The 22,523-nt window shown below is 37.3% G+C and overlaps 1 protein-coding gene across 1 annotated transcript in view; it reads right to left on the reverse strand.

The window, feature by feature from the left end:
- Window positions 1-22,523, reverse strand: part of LOC141498924 (band 4.1-like protein 4B) — a 159,597-nt gene that overhangs the window by 90,020 nt on the left and 47,054 nt on the right. The window contains 3 exon segments of the mRNA XM_074201961.1: window positions 12,276-12,340; window positions 16,581-16,614; window positions 19,031-19,061. Coding sequence (XP_074058062.1) covers window positions 12,276-12,340; window positions 16,581-16,614; window positions 19,031-19,061 — 130 coding nt within the window.

Consider the following 22,523-nt stretch of genomic DNA (forward strand, 5'->3'; position numbering starts at 1 on the left):
CTCTATTGCTCATCTTCAAGGCCTAGCTCAAATTTCTCATGCTTAGAATTCTCCCCTTCAGCGTTTCATCTCTTAGAATCTCTAGCTCCATACAAGACCCAGATCAAGTGCACTTTATTGTAAGAGGCCTTTCATGGTACTTTCAATTTGTTAGTGCTTCCCACTCAAACTACTTTGCATGGATCTGGGGTTTACTTCTCTGTGTATGTATTGTTTACCCAATAGAATGTAACCTCTTTGAAGGCAAGCACTATTTCCTTTGTAATCTCAAAGTTGAGTGTTTAGTAAATGTTTGCTGAATTGAAATGTCTCCAGAGTATAATATACTAGAATGAGTGTTGGCGTCAGAGTTCAGATCGTAGTTCTAACATTAACCAATTGCATAAACCTGAGTAGGCCATTTCATCTTTCTTCAAGAAAATAATACCATGGGGGCGGCTAGGTGGCACAGTGGATAGGGCACCAGCCCTGGAGTGAGGAGTATCTGAGTTCAAATCCAACCTCAGACACTTAATAATTACCTAGCCGTGTGGCCTTGGGCAAGCCACTTAACCCCATTTGTCTTGCAAAAACCTAAAAAAAGAAAATAATACTATTTTCCTTACCTATCCCACAGGTTTGTTTTAAGGAAAAGGCATGGAAACCTCTAAAGCATTATGTAAATGTGTTACTATCTAACAGGGTATGAACCTCACTAACACTTTATATTTCTTTTATGACATTTTTACTGTATTATTTTGTACTTAATAATAATTGGCATTTATATTGCATTTTAAAGTTTGCAAATGATTCATAAATATTATCTCATTTTATCCTCCCAGTATTTGGAGGTGTTTTTATTACCCCCATCTTCTAGGTGAGGAAACTGAGGCAGAAGTCAAGTGACATGTCCAGGGTCACAGTGCTAGTGTCTGAGGCTCAATTTGAAATCGTCTTAAACACTCCACCATCTCAAACTCTTAGAAACAGATTAAAATTTAATCTTAAGAACAGTGATGCTATTGGGTCGTGGGTAAATAACATCATCAGCATCCTGCTGACATTGATATACATGATTATTGGCCACTTTGGGGGGTGAAGAGGAGCATGAATGCTAGGAAAGTCACAGAAATCTTTTGTCAGATAAGGCAGTATCACCATCCTCCCAGTTATCAGAATTCTCCCCTTTTTGAGTCTCTCCTTTTCTCTCCCCCCATATATCCTATCAGATGCCAAGTCCTTTGGATTCAATTTCTATAGTATCTCTCACACTTCCTCCTAAGTCAGCCTCCACCCAGCCCCTCTTTATCTATTTATCACCTCTCACCTAGACCTTTGTTTACAGTCACCAAATCAACCTTCCTTCTCCAAGCTATGGAGATTGGCAGAGATGCCAGTAGGACGGTCCTAAGACCGACAACTGATCCCGTCACTCCTTTTCAAACTGTCTATCCTTATAAAAATTCCTCAGCCTGGTACTTAGAGCCCTTCGAAGTCTACCTCCAAATGTGATTTCTCTTTATGTTCCAGTCATGTGGGATTACAAACTGTTGGTTGATCTAATCTTGCATTTGTGCAGGTCCCCTTCCCCAATATCTAGGATATACTCCCTCCTTCTCACTGACCTTCAGAATGCTTACCTTTTTCCAAAGGCTTAGTTCAGGTGCCACTTCCTCTGTCAAGCCTTCCCTATTTCCCCCAGCTGAGTTTTTCTTCAAATGTTCCTAAATCATTTTGTCATCTCCCCCCATCATCATATTATATTATACTTATCTGTCTGTCATATCCTTTCCAGTAGACTGGAAGCTCCTTGAGGGCAGGTACTATTATTTTTTTAATATCTTTTCTTTCCCCAGTACCTAGCAAAATACCTTATATTTAAGAGGCTTAATTTAAAATTTTGTTTGTTGAACGATGCTCTGGAGAGAGAAACAAGAAGTGTTGATGCTGTCTTCAATAGGCACGCAATCACCTGGTTCCCCTTCCAGAGCATCAATGAGTTGATCACCATTCGCTCCATTTGGAGAGAAGTAGAGGTTAGCTGGAAACGTCGAGACTTTGAGGTTTGGAGATAGAAGAGAGCTCGGGAGAGAAAGCATCATCTTCTTGCTGTAGAAGATTTGGTCACTGGGAAAGTGGGGAGGGGGTAAGGCAGACCATTACCTTTTTAGTCTTCTCTATTCAGCCTTTGTGGTTGGTGGAGATGAAAGCAAATTTCGTACTTTTTCAATCACATTCTGACCAAGTTCCCTGTCTGCCCCACCACTGGCAGTGGCAGGGAGTCCAAAAGCCGGACTTTAAATACCTCAGGACTCCTCCAGGCCACTGCCAGAGATCAACGTTAGCTCCAAGACCCTGAAATAATCCAACTGAGGACCAGCAAATGGGAGGGGTACCTCAGCTGAGATTACAAACCAGACTCCATAAGGAAATGCTGGTGGTTCAGAAGCACAAGTTGACCCAGTCCTGCAGTCACCTGGCCCCTTTGTGTGTGTTCCTCAACTCACGTGAATGACTTGAGTTCCCTATCCCATTGATGATGAGGGAACCTGAGGGAGGCTTGGTCACTTATTTCTGCTATACTGTTTAACTTTTTCTTTTACCTTATCTATCTTTTAGTTGTCCTAGTTAAAAAAAAAACATAGTAAGAAGAATGATTATTTTGACTATTAAGGCAAAAGATTTTTTGAGTGGGGTGGAAAGTAAAATTGGAGATGTAGGAAGAGACTAAAATTTAGAATGATCACTGTCACAATAATTTGAATTTTCTCTTGTTATCCAAGACTTAGGCCTCTCAGTACACCTAGTCCTGTCATGTAATGAGAGCTTCCATCAGGTTATATAAATTCTGACTGTGCACTTCTGGACAAACTGCTACTGAGTGATCCGTGTTCTCATGGCTGTACTAACAAAGGAGTCTGGGCACTGCGAAATCCAAGTGAAAATTGATCATCCTAATAGAATTCCAATCAATGACAACATGCTTTCTAGTCTATAATTTAAAACTACAAACTCTATATTAGCAATGCCAGTAACCAATCCATATAGATGAACCAATGAATAGATGAGCTAATTAAGAAGGCACCTTTAGAACATTAGGTCCACTACATGATCCAGACTTTAGGAGTATTAAAGATATGTTTTTTTTTTTTTTTTTTTTTTTTTGCTGATGGCAGAAATGCAGGGCAGATTCCTGTTTTGCCTTTCCAGTATCTCCTTGAGGATTATTTAAACTCCAAGACAATCTGTAGTACTGAATACAGTACTAGCTGCCTGATCATGATGGAGTTGAAAAGAAAAAAAAATATCAAACTGTCTCTGAGTTTATCCCAAGCTCCAGAAAAAACAGTACAACCTAAAACCTTGGTGGGGCCAGGCATTCTTGGCTAGGAAGCTTTAACAGCAAAGAACTGGTTTTGTGTATCAGGAATTAATTTTTTTTAGTCTTGACAGATGTCTGGGTAGAGTGAAGTTTTTCTAACAAATATCTAAAAATGTTGGTATGGAGAAGGGCCTGTTTTACCCTGCAATCTCTTAAAAATGTGATGGCTAGCATCCCTTTACCACCCCCAATGCCCCACAGGGCCAAAGTAGCAAACAACAGTGGGGCAACAAATGAGAACTTTAGCATCTGGATGTATCCACTTAGCAGAGAAACATTGAGTGGTGTCTCCAGAAGAGGGGAGGCAATGGAGCAGCAGAGGATGACAGCTACAGAAGTGGTTAGGACTTGTGCCCAGGGAGCTGTAGGGCATAAGGGCCCACCCGCGCGCTGGCTTCTTGGCAGACAGGGTCATGAGTAATGTCCTAGCCACAATACAAATCATACTTACCTTGGAGTGTGAGTTTTCAGGATTTCCCTTCCCACCAACATGGAATGAGACCATCTACTTCAGCTTATACTTGACTTCACTCTACAATATACCTGACCTGTGCCAATCACACCTCTTTTTTAGGGGCGACCTGAGGCAACTCTGTTCTATTTTTGAATAGCTACTGTAGTTGGGAAGTGTTTTAAGTAAATCAAACTTAATCAAACTTAAATTCTTCTGAAACATCTACCTTCTTTTCCTGTCCTGCTCGCCATATGAAGACAGCCCTTCAAAAAAAAGCCCTTCTAAGGCTTCTCTAGGTTCTTCTCTGGTCCAGATTCTCTTATGGCAGGTTGCTCCGAGGACTTAGATCATCCTAGTCATGCTTCTCTGGCTATTCCTTAACACATCCCCCTCCTTCTTACAAAATGACATTCAAACTAAACATGATAGTCATGATAGTGGTTACAAAAATTCTACAATATCTTAATACTTACTTTAGTGCTATGCTAATCATTTTAAAATGATTATCTTATTTGATTCTCATACAACTCTAGGAGTTATATAAAGAACCACCAAGTCGAACTTTCTTACTTTAACAGATGAGGGAACCAAGATTGAGAAAGGTTAAGTCACTTGCCCAAGGTCACACAGCTACAAGTTTCTGAGACAGGGTTTGGACTTGAGGTCTTTCTAAGCCCAGAATTCTATCTACTGTACCAGCTATTTGGGGTAGCTAGCTAGGTTGCCCAGTGGATAGAGAATTGGACCTGGAACGAGCAAGATCCAAGTTCAAACTTGACCTCTAATACTTCCAAGTTAGGAGACCCTGGGCAATTTACTTAACCTTGATTTACCTCAGTTTCCTTAATTGATACCTGGAAGGGGTATCAGGGAAAAGGCTTTAAGAACTGTTGCCTTAATTCTTGCAATTCAGTAAACATAAAGAGCCCACTAGGTGCAATGTGCCCTGCCAAGTGAAAGAGATCTTATCCTGAATTCTAGCCTAGGTGTTGTTTATTCTGAGACAAAGGTTCCTTTCTTTTTTCTCAGTTCTTCCTACTTGTCCTCATTCTGCAGGTGTTTTCAACATTTCCCCTCTTTGGAAAATGAATAGGGGTTCAAATCTAACTCCCTGCCTTAAGAAAAAAATAGGGTACTCTTCTCTTTGCACTTTACAACCATATATATATAGAGATAGATATAGATATATATATATATAGAAATATATAGATATAGATAGATTTACATACCACTTACTACAATTAAAAATTCCAGTAGATTTTTATAATGTAATTTCCTGATCACTATTTTTTTAGTCATTTAATCCTTGTTTTCTTTCCTCTGAAATGGTCTCCAAGTTTTCTTTAGCCAAATACAATACTTGAGCAAGGGTGTGTCCAATGCTGAACACAATTGAGGGTGGGTGGGGTTTACCAGGTAGTCCTGCACGCCCCATTTCCTAAAAGTTCCACTATCTGCTTCTCTTAACAATAGACCAGTATTGTTCAGTCTTTCAGATCCTGTTGGTTCACATTCTGCATTTGCAGCTTGTTTTCTCTTCCTATATGAGGTTGTTTGGGCCTTTTGAAATTCATTTGATTCCAGATTCTTTACACAACTTTCTAGCAGGTTGCAAATGTCTTCAACTTCTTGTAGGAGTTGTCTGTCGCCATGAGGACAGATGCCTTATAGATCTATCCCACATGGTTGAATGTCACCTACTCTAGGAAGTCTTCTGATCCCCCCAGTCAGTAATGCTCTTCTCTAGAAGACTAATACATCCATCAACAAACACTTATGAAAAGCCTAATACATACCAGACCCTGAATGAAAACTCTCCCTCTTTAAGGAGTTGACATTGTAGAGCCAGCAGGAAAAAACTATTAGAATAATTTGTATCTTAATCCTCTCTACCAGACTTCTACCAAAGTTTATATGGGTGGAGGACAATGGCTTGGCCATACTCTAGCCTAGAGGCTACCACAGCACATATACTTGTAGGCACTTAACAAATGTTTGTGGTCTATGTTATGGTTTGGTGTTGGCCTGGATTGACTTTTAAATGTTTTTAATGAATGTGAAGAGAGAGCCTGGACACAACCCACCTGCCTGCGTGGATCTTGGCTGAACTAGGACAGTGAATGTGGGAATCTAGACGGCTGTGTGTGATATTTTTAAAATAGGACTGTGGAAAGGAAGGAAGGAGAGAAATAAACATATAAGCATCTACTTTATGTCAGACTCTATGCTAATCACTTTAAATATCTCAGATCCTTAAAGCAAACCTGGGAGGTAGCTGTAGTTATTATTTTCATTTTACATTTGAGGAAACTGAGGTAGAGGTTAAGTGACTTGCCCAGTATCACTCATCTAGCATGTTGTGATGCTGAAGCTGATTTAACACTAAGTCCAATGCTCTAATTTTCTAAGCCACTGAAGAGCGTCAAATTATGATGCCTTAATATAAGTGAAGTAGAAAATTGATAACTGGTGAAACCCAGGGAGAAATGAGGGGCCTATGAAAAGAAGTGAAGGAAAGACACAGAGACAAAGGACAGAATGGCAAATGAAAGAAGGAATTGAAGAATAAAACAAGAGTAGGATGAAGAATTCCAGGTCCAGAGTGTAGGAACAAGAATCAGAGCTTGCTGGAAAATTGAGAAAGCAGAAAAAAAAAAAGTAACGTGAAGAGGAAAAATATTTTATCTAGAATGTTTTAAGAAAAAGAAAAGGGCCTCAGAAGGGAAGACTATGATAGGAAATGTGTTTCTAGGATCACAACTGTGAAGAAGAGTCTAGTCAAATTCTGAGCATAATAAGCAAAAAAGAGTAGACATGGGACCCAATGAAGAAATTATCTAGTCCTCTAGAGACAATAATGAGGTAGAAATAGTAGCTCAATCCAGGAACAGGTGAAGAGGATGGGGAGAGAGTTGAGTGGATTAGCCCAGTGTATATATAATTAAAAAGCTTTGGTCTAGGAAAGAGGTTAGTGAAATAAGATAAATGGCACCTGGAGGGCACCATGTCCAATTTCTATACCCAACTTATCTGCTATAATGGCAAGGGAGATCCAGTGGGCAAGGAGGCTGAGGATTTTTCACCTTCAGTGAGCTGCCTGAAAACCATGAAACCATAACTTAGATATCTACACTGTTTATAGTTTATGCCCTGATATTCCCTCATAATAGTGGTAGGCATACAGAGGGGCAGGATGAAAGATGGCAAGTACCACTGGAAAACCAAGAGGGAGACTGTGGGTTATGGCACCAAAAATGGAACCTGGTTTCCAAAGGACAAGACAGAGAATCTCTAGGCCAGGAATCATTTCATCATAGAAGAGCAGTAACATGGGAAGGGACATTTTGTCTTGTTTCCCAGTGTAGTTTCTTTTGGAATGTTTCTGAAAGGCATGCTTATTTAATAAATTTTTTCCCCTAATTTTCAATCTTGAAAGTATTGTCTTATGTAACAAATAAACAAATGAACTAAAAGCGTAGCTGTGTATTTTTTTTTTTTTTTAGGTTTTTGCAAGGCAAATGGGGTTAAGTGGCTTGCCCAAGGCCACACAGCTAGGTAATTATTAAGTGTCTGAGACTGGATTCAAACCCAGGGCCAGTGCTTTATCCACTGCGCCACCTAGCTGCCCCCATAGCTGTGTATTTCTAATGGTCCTCTAGAAGAACAGAAATACCTCCCTCCTTCTAGCTCAGAAGTGGAGGACTAGAGGTTGGAAATGCTACAAAGACTATCAGATTGAGTCACTGTTTTTGTTTAACTTTTTCTTTTTTATAAGAGAGGATTCATCTTTTTTGTTTAGCATTTACAGAAATAATTGATGTAAAAACAATTGGTAAATAAAACTTTAAACAGTCTAGAGGGCAGAAATTTGGGCTTGGTCCTGTGTTGTTTACATTTCTGTCGATGACTTGGATGAGAGCACAGCTAGATGAGCCAAAGCTGTGAGGGACTACTGAAAACTTGTATGACCGTCAGGATTCAAAAAGACCTGGATAAGTTAAAACACTGGGCTTTTATTAAAGTTAATTGTAGGGGCAGCTAGGTGGTGCAGTGGATAAAGCACCAGCCCTGGAGTCAGGAGTACCTGGGTTCAAATCCCATCCCAAACACTTAATAATTAGCTAGCTGTGTGGCCTTGGGCAAGCCACTTAGCCCCATTTGCCTTGCAAAAACCTAAAAAAAAAACACATAAAGTTAATTGTAACATTACCACAATTTTGCTAGGATATTTATTCTTCAGAAGCCTAATATATGTTATTATCTCTTCTTTGCCAAGGTTCAGAGACATTGGTTGATTCACCCATGATCATCTGGGGTTGAGCCTCAAAACCAGATCTCTTTACTTCAACAACAATGTTCTTTCCCTAAATCCTTCCTTGCCTCCAAAGTACCATGTTGTAATATACAAATGTCCTTGGGGAAATTCAGTCCAATTCAATTCTAATAGTACATAGTTTGTCCTGACACTAAATAATCTCAGACTACATATTCCTTCACTGATGTAGTGTTCTGTTTCTCAGTTCTCTGCCAAGTCACTTAACTGTGGTATTGGCTGTCTCTGGATAATAAGGATAGGTCATGAGTTTCTCTGCTTCCTGGAATCCCAATACTTTGTTGCTCTGTAATATTAGTGCTAAGGAAACAGGAATATTCCCACTTAGACCTTCTACCTTCTCCGAGAAACCTTTCCTGGGATGCTTTCCCTCTGTTGATTATTGCCAGTTCATCCTGGAGAGAGCCTGTTTGTACACAGATGTTGACAAGTTGTCTCCCCGGTAGAACGGGAGTTCCTTGAGAAAAAAGGACTGGTTTTGCTTATATTTATATTCCAAAGTTGACCAGACACATGGTAGGTGCTTAATGCTTATCTGACTGATATATTGTATAAAGCTAATCATAACTCCACACATGAACAGTTGGTAAACATTACAGCACAATCCAAGACAATGAGCTTCTAAGGAGGTCTCTCACTTCATACAAGATGGTCCAAAGCTCACTTTGGGGACTTTTAAGACAAGAATTCTTGGTATCCCAGTGTACTGATGCATGGGTTACCCAGGAAGACATTCAGGAAGCATCAGGAGTTCATCAAAAGTAATTTAAGAGTCAAAACACAACAAATTATCTTTATTCCTTTGAAACGTATTTATGTAAAAATGTATCAAGATGGATTAAAGATTCAGGACACATAATTTGTACTTAGCACATACACTGAAGATCAAAACAACTGCTAAAAAGACCATTTATAAACATTTTTTTTAAAAAAACCAAGAGTTGTAGATGATCAAACCTAACTCTGAAAAGAGTGGGTTGAGTTTTTCCTTTGCTGAATAGGCATATACAAAAATCAAGAACTGCTGAATTTTAAACTAAAATTGATCAACTATAGAAGATTTTAAGACATTTAAAAAACAAGACATACTCAATTGCATCAAAAATGTCAGAAAGGATGGCACTAGAATTTTTTCATTTTATAAAAGGGTGAAAATATGGTTTGAGTCTTGAAATCTTAAGGGACTAGAGGGAAAGCATATTGCTCTATGCTGATCAGTTTAAAGGAGCAGCTAGACTAAGGCAGTAAGGTGGTTTCAGATATCAATCTCACCCCAAAATAATAAAACAGGGTGGCTTCAGGAACTTCTGACAAGCAAGTGGCACACACCTAATTCTGCACCCTGGTATAAAACTACACAAAAGTCACCCTCTCCCCATATACACATTAATTTCATCAGATTCCCCAAATGCATTATAGATGGTAATGGTTACCTTTTGAGAGAGTTCAAGCAGAAAAATGATACATTCTACCATCCTTAATTTGTATTCAGAATTATATTTTTAAAAAAATCAGGCAAGATAGCAGCACCCATAAGGCATTATTTTAAATGATTTATAGCAGCAACTACTACCCTTAGGGATAGCATGTGGTTATGATTAGTACAATCAATAAATCAAAAAGTAGCGATTGATGCTCTGCAAGATACAAAATGTTTATTCTCCCTCTAGAATATCTTCCAAAAAATTCCATGAAGATTTTAAATCTTTCTAGGAAAAAAAAAGGTCTTCCTCTCAGAAAGAGGTTATTGTAATTTTCATTACAGGGCTACGGTCCAGATCTGTGAGCTCCTAGTGAGGGACTTTCTCTAGCAATGCAGGTTGGTACTTGAACTTTCTATTTATAGCCTTACAGTGTGACCTTGAGTCCCAAAAGCTTAAGTGACTGGCCCAGACAATATGTCAAAGGCAGGACTTCAAACTCAGGTCTTTCTGGCTTCAAGGCTATCTTTCTATCTACTATGCCACTCTCATTTCAATAATGGGAACAATTATTTTTCATTTGAAATCTCATCCTGGTATAAATATTTAAAAAACAAAACAAAAATGAAAACCCTTGTCTTTGGATAGTATCATAAAATCGTCTAATCCAACACCTATCCATTTTACAGATGAAGATGTCAAAGTAACTCAGAGTGAAGAGACTGGCTCATAGTCACATCACCAGCAAGTGGCTAATCTAGCAAAAGAGTTTCTTGACCCTTCAGTCCAGGGGTTCTTTTCATTACACCATGCTCTTATTACCAATCTTTCCTAGCATTGCTTGGTCCCATCAATTAAATAACAAAGATATATATCTATATCTGCTGCACAATAAAAATAAACATACACTTTTACTTCCAAATTTAAAATTGGAACAACAAAAATTATTCCTGAGCCTTGAACTACCTTCATTTTATTTGGAATGTGGTCAACAGTGATTTATGACTGGCTACAATGGGCTATTTTCAGATATTTATAAAAAGGCTGAAAAGACCTTTCAAGGCTGTCAAGAAAGGCCAATCAAATAAAACCTACAGGCATTTTTTTTTAACAACACAAACTCGGGTAATGCAAAGACAAGACAATGTTCATGGAATGTGATGAGACTAGGATGGTCAGGGAGATTTGAAGAGTCTCAAAGGGCTGTCATAAGTTTATCTTGATACATCAAACTCATACTTTGTATTCCTCCTAAATTCTTCTGGTTCTGGTTGTGGACATAATGCAAACTGTGGTCATCTTCACTTGTGGGTGGTTTCCAATGTGACCTGTCATCCTGAAATGATGGCCTGTGCCATTGGTATAGTTAATGGTTAGTGAAGGATGAAAACAGAAAACTAAGGGTGAATAATACAAGGGGTAACAAATGCTTTAGAAATTGCATGCAAAACAATGAGATGGAAACCATGAGATATACTAAACAGGAGGGATACAGTTAAACATTTTATTACCTCCCCTCCATTTCAGGTATTTGAAAAAAAAATTCAAAATGGGGTAAAAAAATTCATTTATGGATGGATCATATCCATTAAGAAGCTCACTAGGCAGAACAAGTAATAATATACATAAGTATACAAGTAGTAATATACATAGAATATACATAAAATGGTTCTCCCTCTCCCAGGAAAAAAATCTGGGCTGATAAAATATCATGACTTCTGGGCTAAACAGTAAAAATGTAATAATATTTCTATAAGTATAAGTTTCCATATGTTTTTCATTTGCTCAAACTGAGAAAAAAATGGCATTTACAACAGAATGACATTGGAAATTATCACCTAACCAAAGCCCCCCTGTTAAAATCACACAAAATCAAATGCCTCTGTGAATAATGGCATTTTTCTATAAGTGTATTCAGGACTCCAATCAATAAGTTTTGGTAAGCTCTGGCATACAATGTTAGTCCTTTGTTTTTCCATTAACTCAATGAGTTTATAATTATTTGTCATTTCCATGCCAGCAGAAGGCAGGATGCTTCCCCTTTGAAGAATGACAGAATCCTGGAAGTGAAAAGAACCCTTAAGAGATCATCTAGCTAAAACGTTCTTAACCAGGAGTCTGCAAATTTGGTTTTTAAATATTATTTTGCATACATTATGTAAATAAAATTGGTTTCCTCTGTAATCCAGTGTATTTCATACACTTTAAACACTTTATAGTTTGATTAGATTTAACTAGACTGTTTAAAGGAGTCCATGACACAAAAGTGGTTAAGAACCTCTGATCTAGTCCAATCCCATTCATTTCTTTGAGAAAGGAAACTGAAGTTTCAGTAGAGGTAAAGGTGGGAAATCTGGGATTGAATGGAGGTGTTCTTACTTAAAAATTTCAGGGCTTCTTCCACTTAATTACACCTTAATCCCCAGGCTGTGTCTTCCCATGGCAGGAAAAAAATTACTTAAGAGTTTTTAAGAGTTTTAAAAGTTTTCATAAAAAGTACAGAAGTTATTAATAATAAAGTTTTGAAGGGCAGTAGATTTGCCTCTTAGAGAACATCTATGCAGCATATAATATAAAAAATATTTCTTTGTGAATAGTGGATTATAACTGAAGGAAGCTACTTCTATTGGGTTTTTTCTGATTCAGTAACTAAGTATAACTTAAAAAAAAACATTGACCAAAACAATGTTTTTCCAAAGTGCTTACCTTATATTTGGAGAATGAGGATGCCACTGTTGTTGTCCAGGATGCATATTAGGATGGTATTGCATCTGAAAGGAAAATATTAACCATGATTATCTTATTTACAATTTCATTTGGACAAGAGTCAATTTGCTTTATATTTTAACTTTTATATATCCCCTAGAGGGGTAGATGGCAGACTATGGCAACAAGAGCTCTGAAAAAACACAAAATTAAGATTTGTATCTGATCATTCTATTGCCCTTGTTTAAAAAAATTAAGTAGATATAATGCAACAGTTCTATGAATAAATTTTAACTGGAGAGACAGAGAGAGAGAGAGAGAGAGAGAGAGAGAGAGAATTAGGATGAACATTTTCCATTTTCCTTGCAGACAGAACTAAATGAATGGAATTGTATCAGGGAAAACTTTCTGAAGCAAAGATATCTAAATATGCAACATTATTCTAGAACCATGGCAAAAAATAAAACCTAAATAACAACAAAACCATACCATATATTTGTGATAGCATATGAATGAGAAAGGAATTACCCCCCCCCCAAGATGTAGAAATGATTAAGAAACCATCACAACAAAATCACACATCAATTTAATTAATGGCTGAATGGGAAGAGATTCCTTCTCTTGACCAGTATCACAATGTATAAATTGAAAGCTGTCTCAAAATCACAACTCCCCAAGAGAAAAGTAGGACCAGGCAATTCTAAAGACTCCATATATCCAACGTGAAGCAATCTGTAACAAAATCCCATAATTATTATGGGATTTTCAAACTAGCTCTCATGTTAAGAGCAATATCATGATGATAGTCTTGGCATTTATGTAGTGTTTTAAGTTAGGTAAAGAACTTTATATATATATATATCCCCTCATGGGATTCTCAGAACAAACTTGGACTATACAAGTAGTGCCTTGAGGAAGAATATGAATTAGCCTACTGTTCCACCCACTGTACCATCTAAAGCTGTCATAAGATGAATGGGAAGTCTTATTTTCTTCATTGGCAAATTCCCAGGAGCAGTCTCTCTAAAGTTTTTATCATATAGATAACTTATTTACATGCTACTTTATCATTGGAAACAAGTAGATTCCTTAACCTTCACCAGTTCTTTGTTTCACTAGTTAAAAAAAAATTTAAAAATATAAAAAAAAAATTTTAAACCCATTCATACTCCTAGGCAGTATTCATCCATTTCCAACTTTAACCATCTTTTTTTTGGAGGGTTATTAGCCAATATCTTTGGTGTTATATATATTCATTTAAAGTGGAAAAGAAAGATGGTTTAAGGATATCCCTTCTGGGTATTGAGAAGTTTAAAGCAAACAAACAAACAATTCTTACTAATTTTTCTTCTTGGAATTTTTCAGGTGAAAAATAAAGCATGATTACCTAGCCTAGTTTCCATCCATATAACAGTTTCAGAGACTGGAAAGAAGCATTGTTAAAATAAGTAATCAAAAACTTGAAGAGAATAATGGAAACAATGGTTTGCTGATGTGACTGCAGCAAAAAAAAGAAGACATCTTTGTCTGATCCCTATCACTAAGGACAGACACCTTTTCTATATATGAGTGTGTACAGCTTCAAGCAGCTTAGATAAGGAGAGGAGCATGAGAACTGGGTCTCTTTGTTTTTGGTCTGTCACCTTATTTTGATACTTAAAAGGATTAATGACTTCTTTGATATATGTACTTCTTTTGCCAAAACAGATCACAATCTCTCTAATCAAATCAATTTATCAACAAGCATTTATTATGTCTGGAGAAGCAAACTGCAAACCACTCCAGTATCTTTGCCAAGAAAACCCTGTGGGGACCCCTGTCATGAAGGCTCAGGCACAACTGAAACAACTGCACCACAAAAATTTATTATGCCATTCAAAATATATACAAAATATATTTGTATACACAGTAGCTGGGGGAAGGAGGGTCCCAACTGGGGATGAGGTAAAAACTTCTTAGAAGGGGGTGGCTAGGTGGTGTAGAGGGGTTTTGAGAAGCAGAGGGGTAAAGGGGAAAGAATCCCAAGCAGGACTGTGCAAAAGCCTAGAGACAAAGAGACTGGGCAGGAAAGAATGAAGAGGCCTGTTTGGTTAGACCACAAAGCTCCTGGCGGGGGAATGCAACTAGCCTGGAAGAAAGCTAAAGTCAGATTATGAAGGGCTTTAATTCAAAGCAACAAGGAGGCCCTAGATGTTTCTTGAGCAGGGAAGGGAGATGGTTGTACCTGTTCTTTTGGAATAGCTATCTGGTAGCTGTGAGAGAGAGGATGGGCTGGAGAGAAGAGAGTTAGGTATGCACCACAGCACATCATTGAGGAGGTGATGCTATAGTCAAAATGTCCCCCTGGAGGCCAAACCTCTGGAGATGGACCTTTCTGAATTTAGCAAAGTGGTTTTCTGTTGGGGTCACCCTCTAAAGCTTTTAGGGCTTGGTAGTATTGTTGTTCAGTTGTTTTCAGTTGTGTTTGATTCTGTGACCCCACTGGGGGTTTTCTTGGCAAAGATCCTGGAGTGGTTTGCCATTTCCTCCTCCAGTTCATTTTACAAATGAGGAAACTGAGGCAAATACAGTTAAGTGACTTGTCCAGGGTCTCACAGCTATTAAGTGTCTGAGATCAGATTTGAAATCAGGAAAATGGGTTCTGACTCCAGGTTGAATGCTCTATCCACCCACTGAACCATTTAGCTGCCCTTATAGTTTAGTAGGATGCTGTATAAGCAAAAACCTCCCCCCCAAAAAAACTATTGGGGAACAATTATTTTTCCTTAGTAATTTTATTAATAATGCTAACATTTTAATAAAAAGGGGGTCTGTGGCACTTTTGAATGCCAAAGACCAAGTAATGATTATTCTTGAATACCTAATGAATCAAAAATGTGGTTAAACCTAGAAAAAGCTCACATTCCAATCTGGATGTTTCCAGGTTCAGTCCCTCCTAGGAAACTCATTTAAACTCTCAATTCACTACTTAAAAAAACAAAACAGTAACAATTTCAGAAATTTACATAGTAATTTAAAGGTCAAAGTCCTGTCCCTTCCCATTTCTTACAACCTTGTGAGTTAGGGACTACAAATATTATCATTATCTCCACTGTATAGATGAGAAAACAGACTCAGAGATTGATGTGCACATACAGCCAATGTATCCAAAGCAGAATTGTACCCACATTCTACAAATTCTACAACCTTTTCAGAACAGCTAGCCTTCTCAAGCTCAAAAAGAAAACCTATTAAAAAAGGTAAGCCTGTAAAATGAAAAGGTTCCTCAGCTCAAACCCCCATGTTTATTCATTTCTCCTGTGATTCACTACTGAGAGACTGGCATCATTTATATTTCATCTCTGGATCCTGCAAGTGGGATTTCTATCAGTGTAGTCACTGCAACAAAATACTTCTAAATATAAAATAAAATAATTAGGAAGTAGTTGGGGTAAAGCTATTTATGAGCCAAGAGATCTGGGTTCTCATTCCACTAATCAATCATTAATTATTGACCAGTATAGTGGGGGGGGGGCAAGAAACTTAATCTCTAGGAGGAATAACCTGCTTCTCCTTCTCTAGGGAAGGGGTTAGATAAGATGACCTGCAAGGTCTCTTCCAGCTTTGTCTGTGGTCCTAAAGAACGATGCAGATTCCATCCAGTCACCTCAACTCATCCTAACTCACCCACGGAACTCACTTGGTGAGATTGTGTTTGCACAAATATATTAAGGTTTATTCTTAAAACTACACTAAGACTTTAGGGATACCCAAGACAATAACGGAAGGATCAAAGAGGAAAAATCTTTTGCTAAGACTAAGATATGGGCAAAAGCCTGTGAGTGAAATATCATGACAAGTATTCAGTTTCTAAAGGCACAATTCTAAAATTTGTGGCATTTAAAGTCATGATGATAATAGCACCTTAAGTTGTTAATGTAAGGAATATTCTAGATCAGAAGACTAATGAAGTCTTGGGTAGGTTTGCCCATTTTATTCAAATCAACTTAATGAAATTCAACATTCATCAAACACCTACTACAGACAAATCTTTTACTTTAATATAAGATTGATAAAATAGTGGAAAAGTCAGAAAAGCTTATTCACATTAATTTGGACCCAATAATATTACTTATTATTCCTTCAACCTCTGAGAGAAGGGGCATCCCCCATGAGCATGACAACAGCATGCCTGAACAAAACAACCTCAAAAAGAACACTCTCAACAATTTGTGCTTGGCTAAAGTTTCCTGTCACTATCACTTATAATATTTAGGATTAAATGACTCATCATACTGGAAAAGTTTTTAAATAATTTGCTCTTACCTGGTAATTGTGAACTTCTGGATTATTTTTGGAGCTAAAATAAAGAACAGATAATATATTACAGAAATGAAAGTAACTTCACATTAATTAGTATCAATACTGATGTTACCTGCTCAGTTTCATATTCAAAAAGAAAAATCTTCAGTCATTTGGGGCCACAATACATTCGTCTCTTTGTAATATAACTCCCCTCATACTAGACAGACTGTCTTTTCCTTAAGTTTTTGTAACATTAACATTTCCTGATTCTTTTTCTATCCATCATTCGCTCTTATTTATTAGCATGGCAGAGCTAAAAAGCCATGGAGTTTGTGTTGGATACATGTGTTGAATGGTATTACATAGTGGCCAGGCAGCATTTTGTATTTTACAAGGCACTTTCCAGTATATTATTAATAATAATGTTCGTCCTTTTTCAAGGAAGGGTCATGACATCAGGGGGGTGATGCCATGACAAGCACATGAATTGAATTTGAGTGAAGGGATACCATGCTAAGTTACCAGCCTTTCTTTCTCCTCCAGAGACATCTGGGTCTAATGGCCAGATATGGTTCAGGATGACTGGAGATGGATGTGAGGCAGTCAGGGCAAATGACTTGCCCAAAGTGACACAGCTAGTAAAAATCAAATGTCTGAGGCCAGAGTCGAACTCACATTGTCCTGACTCCCAAGACCAATGCTCTATCTGCTGCACTACCTAGCTGCCCTTAATATATTATTATTATTACATGATGCAAAGGTCCTTAAAAATAACTTAAAAATCTGTAGTATTTTTCTTTGACTTGGAATCTCTGGGTTTTAGCTATAATGTTCCTGGATGGTTTCAGTTTGAAGTTTCTTTGAGTAGATGATTGCTAAATTCTTTCTATTTTCACCTTGCTCTCTGATTCGAGCATATCTGGGTAATTTTCTTTTATGATTCTTGAAATATAGTATTCAAGTTTTTGTTTGGTCTTGATTTTCAGGGAGTCCAATCATTCTTAAATTATCTCTCCTGACCCTGTTTTCCAAGTCATTTGTTTTTTAATTAGAAGACAGAAAGTTTTGACTTTGTTCTAATATTTCTTTTGTATCATAGAATCACTAAGTTCTGATTGTTCTGTTCATTTTTCAGGGAGTCTACTACTTGGTTAAGGTTTTTAGCCTTCAGTTCTAAGTTAGTTTGTTCTCTTATAAATTTTTTTCCACATGAACTCCCATTTTATTTCATTTCTCCCTTTCAAACTGAATATTGTTTTATTCTTGCCAGTGTACAAAGCAAAAATCAATGAAAATTCATGAAGTCAGATAAGAAGGTCTGAAAAAAATGAAACTTGTATGATTAACTTGGCATAAGGCTTAGGCTTGTGGGAGACTTAATAGAATTCTCTTTCCTTTGAGTAGCTTCAAGTCATCTCCACATCACTGCACAGCTCCACAATATGAAAAATGGATTAGGGGATTTTTTAATGTAACAAATACTATTTTACAGTAAGATAAAGATATGCAAGGGGAGGGAGATACATGATCCATAAAGATTTGTAGTTAATGACAGTCCAGAAAGCAAGGAATAAATAGTATGTATTCTGCAGGTAAAAAAAAAAAAACTGTTTAAATCTGAGACCCTGACATATTGTGTGTGTGTGTGTGTGTGTGTGTGTGTGTGTGTGTGTGTGTGTGTGTATGAGAGAGAACATGTATAGGAGTGGTAGGCTTTATTTCATTTATCTTTTGCTTTATTCTTCTAGTCAATCATGTAAGTTTTGTGACTAAAATTATTTTTTTCCTCTAAGATTCTGTAAGTAGTTGCTGTGGATCACTTTTCTTCTCTTTTTACTTCATTTTTTGAAAACAAGGTTTATGTTAAATCTATTTTTATTTTTCTGGGGTCTAATATACTGCTTTATACTTAATAAATACTTAATGGACATTGGTTGAATCAAATTGAATTTTGGTGAATGACTGTGAAAGGTTTCAGAAACCAAATGCTCTTGACTAATAATTTCCAGCATATTATTGTCCAAAAACAATTTTCTACTGAGAGCCACAGGCATGATGATAGCAGCAGTTCACATTTAATTTAATACTTTACAAAGTTGTTTTCTGGCAATAACTTGGTGAGATAGCACTGCCAGCATTTTTTCCCACATTGTGTAAATGAAAACACTTGGTCTCAAATCATTAGTGATTTGTCTAAGTTCACATGTCAGAAATTAAATGTCAGAACTCCAAATTCAATATTCTTTCCAGCAGAATCAGAGCAGGTGAGAGTTGGAAGGAATCTAACATCTCATTGCAACCAACCCATGCCTGAATAGGAATCCCCTCTCCAACATCCCCAAAAAATGGTCATTCAGGATTCAGGAAACAGAAAAGGAAAAATAAGAATTACATCTAGGATTCATATCCATACTTTAGATGTATTAGGAAATAATAAAGAGCAGTAAAATGAAGCTCTGGGTAATACTTACCATAGCTGGGCTGCTTTCACTGGGTTGTTTGCTTAAAAAAACAAACAAAAAATGTTAAGCCAATATACCAGAAACTGAAATCACAATTTTACAAGCTTCCTCAAGACAGATTGGAAAGAGACAGGTTGAATGAACTAATTTTGTATTTGAAGTACATCTTTACAAGAATCTTTTTCTAATCTAAAAAAGTAACCTCTTCACCATGGCTTTATCATGTCTTTATCACCTCAAACTCTGAGAGGCTCTTCATTCTCAGAGGCAATATAATCAAATGCTTCATTCAGTGTTTTATCCACCATTCCACAGATGGAACAAGAAATATGGAATGTCAACAGAGGCGGGGAAAGGGGTTAGGGAAGTGAGAAACAACTAGCACAGGGCAATCATTCCTCCTGAAAAGGCATTCCCTTATTTTAGTAGTAAATAAAGTCTCTAGTTCTCATCAACTCCCAACACTTACTACAGTCTTCTCCTAGATGGTTACCTCCTCTACTTTTTATTGTCTATTTTCCTTGTCTTTCTTCTCCTCTCTTCTATTGCCCATAAGTTCTCCTATACTTTTCATCACATACCAAGAATCATTTATTCAACAATCATTTGTTAAGAATTATATACCACAGTGTTATGTTAGGTCCTAGAAAAGATACAAAAAAATATCTCAGTATCTCCTATCTACTCAGGTGCAGCGTGAGCTACCAAATTATAAGAAAAGGTCCCTGTCCTCAGGAAGCAGTTTACAAGTCTTCTTACCCTCATCTTTTTGCTTCTAAGTTTTTGTTCTCTCTAGCAATTCTACTTAAAAATGCTTTTGCAACTTTTTGTTGCCTTCTGAACAAAGCATAAATTCATAAACTGCGATTTGTCTTCAACCTGTCTGTGTCGGCTTGCCATATGACCTAATTTAAAACTTTATTATGTGAAAGTTAATGAAGTGCTAGAAATACCAACAAATGCAAATGACTCTATCATCAAGGCTCAATGGGACACCCCATATATACAAAGCAATATCAAGAGAGTATCAAGAGAAACCTTGGGGTGGGGGTAGGGGAATGAGTGATTCTACAAGGTAGTACTGAAAAGGGAGAAGATTCCAAACCTAGGCAGCCACTTATCCAAAAAAGCATGGAGGGAAGAGATGGAATATTCTGAAGCGGGATTAGCTAGCAGCCCAGTTTAACTGGAACAACATGAAACAAGTCTAAAAAGATTGGTAGGAAGCAGATTGTGAATGAAGAACTTAAAAAGTGAGTCTGAGTATTTTGTATTTAACCCTAAAAATAAAAGAGAACCACGGAAGATTTCTGAATTAAAAGGTAAGATTTGTTTTTCAGAATATCAATTTGGCAGCCTTATGGAGGTCGGCCTAGAGAGGGGGGAGAATGAAAGAAGGGAACCATTGAGGGAGCTATGAGAGCAGTCTATATGAAAGGTGATAAAGGCCTGGGCTAGCAGTAACTTCTGTGTGAATGGAGAGAAAGGGTCAAAAGTGAAAGTCAGTGTTGAGGTAGACTCGGTAGGACTCCTTTTCACATTTGAGCTGACCACTACTCTTCACTTCTTCTTCGTATTCTGTTCTTTCCTGTCTTCTGTGTACCTCATGCTTAGTAGCTATTTAATAAATGTTCTGTTGAATGATTGATTCTTTGCTTATACCTAGATTAGACATGCTCTAGTTATCTCAATTGGCATTTGTTAAATTTCTCCACTTTTTTCATCAAGGTCCAACTCAGATGTACCATGAAATATTCTATAATTCCACTCGCCACCAGAGTAAAAATTTTCTTTCCCCCTTCAAATTTCTCATAGTACATAGATGGGACCACTTCTTACTATTTCTTTCAACCTTCCTTTTATGAGGACTACATGCATGGATTTTCCCTCTCTTCTATTGCCAGTTTTTAAAAAAGGAAACTTATTAAATCCACAACTTTCCAAGATTCAATACTAGCTCTCTTTTCCTTTTTTTTTCCACCTACATTCTAAAAGAAAAGCTGGTTAACAGTATTAAGTATAGCAGAGACATTAAAAAAAAGATTAAGTTTAAAGAAAAGCAGTATTTGGAGTTGTTAAAAGGAATTTTCAGCCAAATGATAGGAGTGAAGCCAGATGGTAGAGCACCTCACAGGGTAATGAAGAAACGGAAGCAGCCAGTGAGACCTAGCTCAAGAAATCTGTCCATAAAATAAAGGAGAGAAAGAAAAGAAATAGGATGGCAGCTAGGGAGGGTAACAGGAGAAAGCAAAGGTTAATTAGATATGTACAGAGTTGATTGAATTAAGACAAGCTGATGAAAAGGGAAAAATATTTATATTTATTTGAATTTTACAATTTTTCCCCTACCCCCCCCCCCCCCCACAGAAGGCAGTCTGTTAGTCTTTACAAAGGTTTTCTTCACTAACTTAGGGTAAGACCACCACCTACCAGCAACTGGTTCTTTATTTTCTTTGCTACTTTCCTGGGCTTGATTTATGGCTTCCTGCCCTTTAATACTGGATAGCTTACAGTGAGATTAATACAATTTATCACTATACAAGTTATTAATCTATAACAATTATGAAATCTGTAACACCAATTTCACCATGAATCACACAAGCTTAATAATGTTCTTCTATTGTATCAGCCCATTATTCTCACATCATTCCTATCTCAATCATATCCCCTTCTTTTTAAGGTATTTTGCTGCTAGAGAGTGGCTGATCTTCCTTCTTCTTAATGGATATGTTTTACAAGGGTACCTGGCATGAGACTTTTCCTGTAGATCATAAAAAAGCTGTAGTAAGACCACTTTACCATCAAAGGAAAAGAAAACCTTCCTCATTTGATTATTATAAGCTGGTAGAAGGGCCTGTGAGACTGATTATTAAGAGTTATAATGGTATAGCTTGGGGTGGCTAGGTGGTGCAAGTGGATAGAGCACCGGCCCTGGAGTCAGGAATACCTGAGTTCAAATCAGGCCTCAGACACCTAATAATTACCTAACTGTGTGGCCTTGAGCAAGCCACTTAACCCCACTGCCTTGCAAAAAAAAGGGGGGGGGGAATAGTTTTTTTCTGTTGGGAAGGGATCAAAAGTTATATAAGGCCCTATGAGGTCTATGATGCCAATTAAACATAACTTACTTTGATGGTGGTGCTGAGCCACATCGACAATACATCCTGACTTTGAAAGTCAAAGGACTCAAATTGACCCTTGGAGAAGGAGGACTGTGCCAGTACAGATTATGAAGGGTCATCACAAGTCAACTGACAATTACTAAAGTCTTAATATGAATGTCTATCCATAGATTTAACACTCACATTTGAAAAATCATGTTGCTAGCTTTTTGCTTAATTGAGTCTAATCTCTTCACTGTCCCTTGTTTCCCCCTCCTACTATAATTCTCATGGTACAATAGCAGGGAATGTTGGTTTTGCAAAAGATAAGCTTATTCTAGGTGAGATAGTTACTTCACTCTTACCATTAAAATGTCTCTTTTTCCCATGACATTTGTAAG

This window comes from Macrotis lagotis, chromosome X (assembly GCF_037893015.1).
Source record: "Macrotis lagotis isolate mMagLag1 chromosome X, bilby.v1.9.chrom.fasta, whole genome shotgun sequence".
Classification (NCBI taxonomy): Eukaryota; Metazoa; Chordata; class Mammalia; order Peramelemorphia; family Peramelidae; genus Macrotis; species Macrotis lagotis.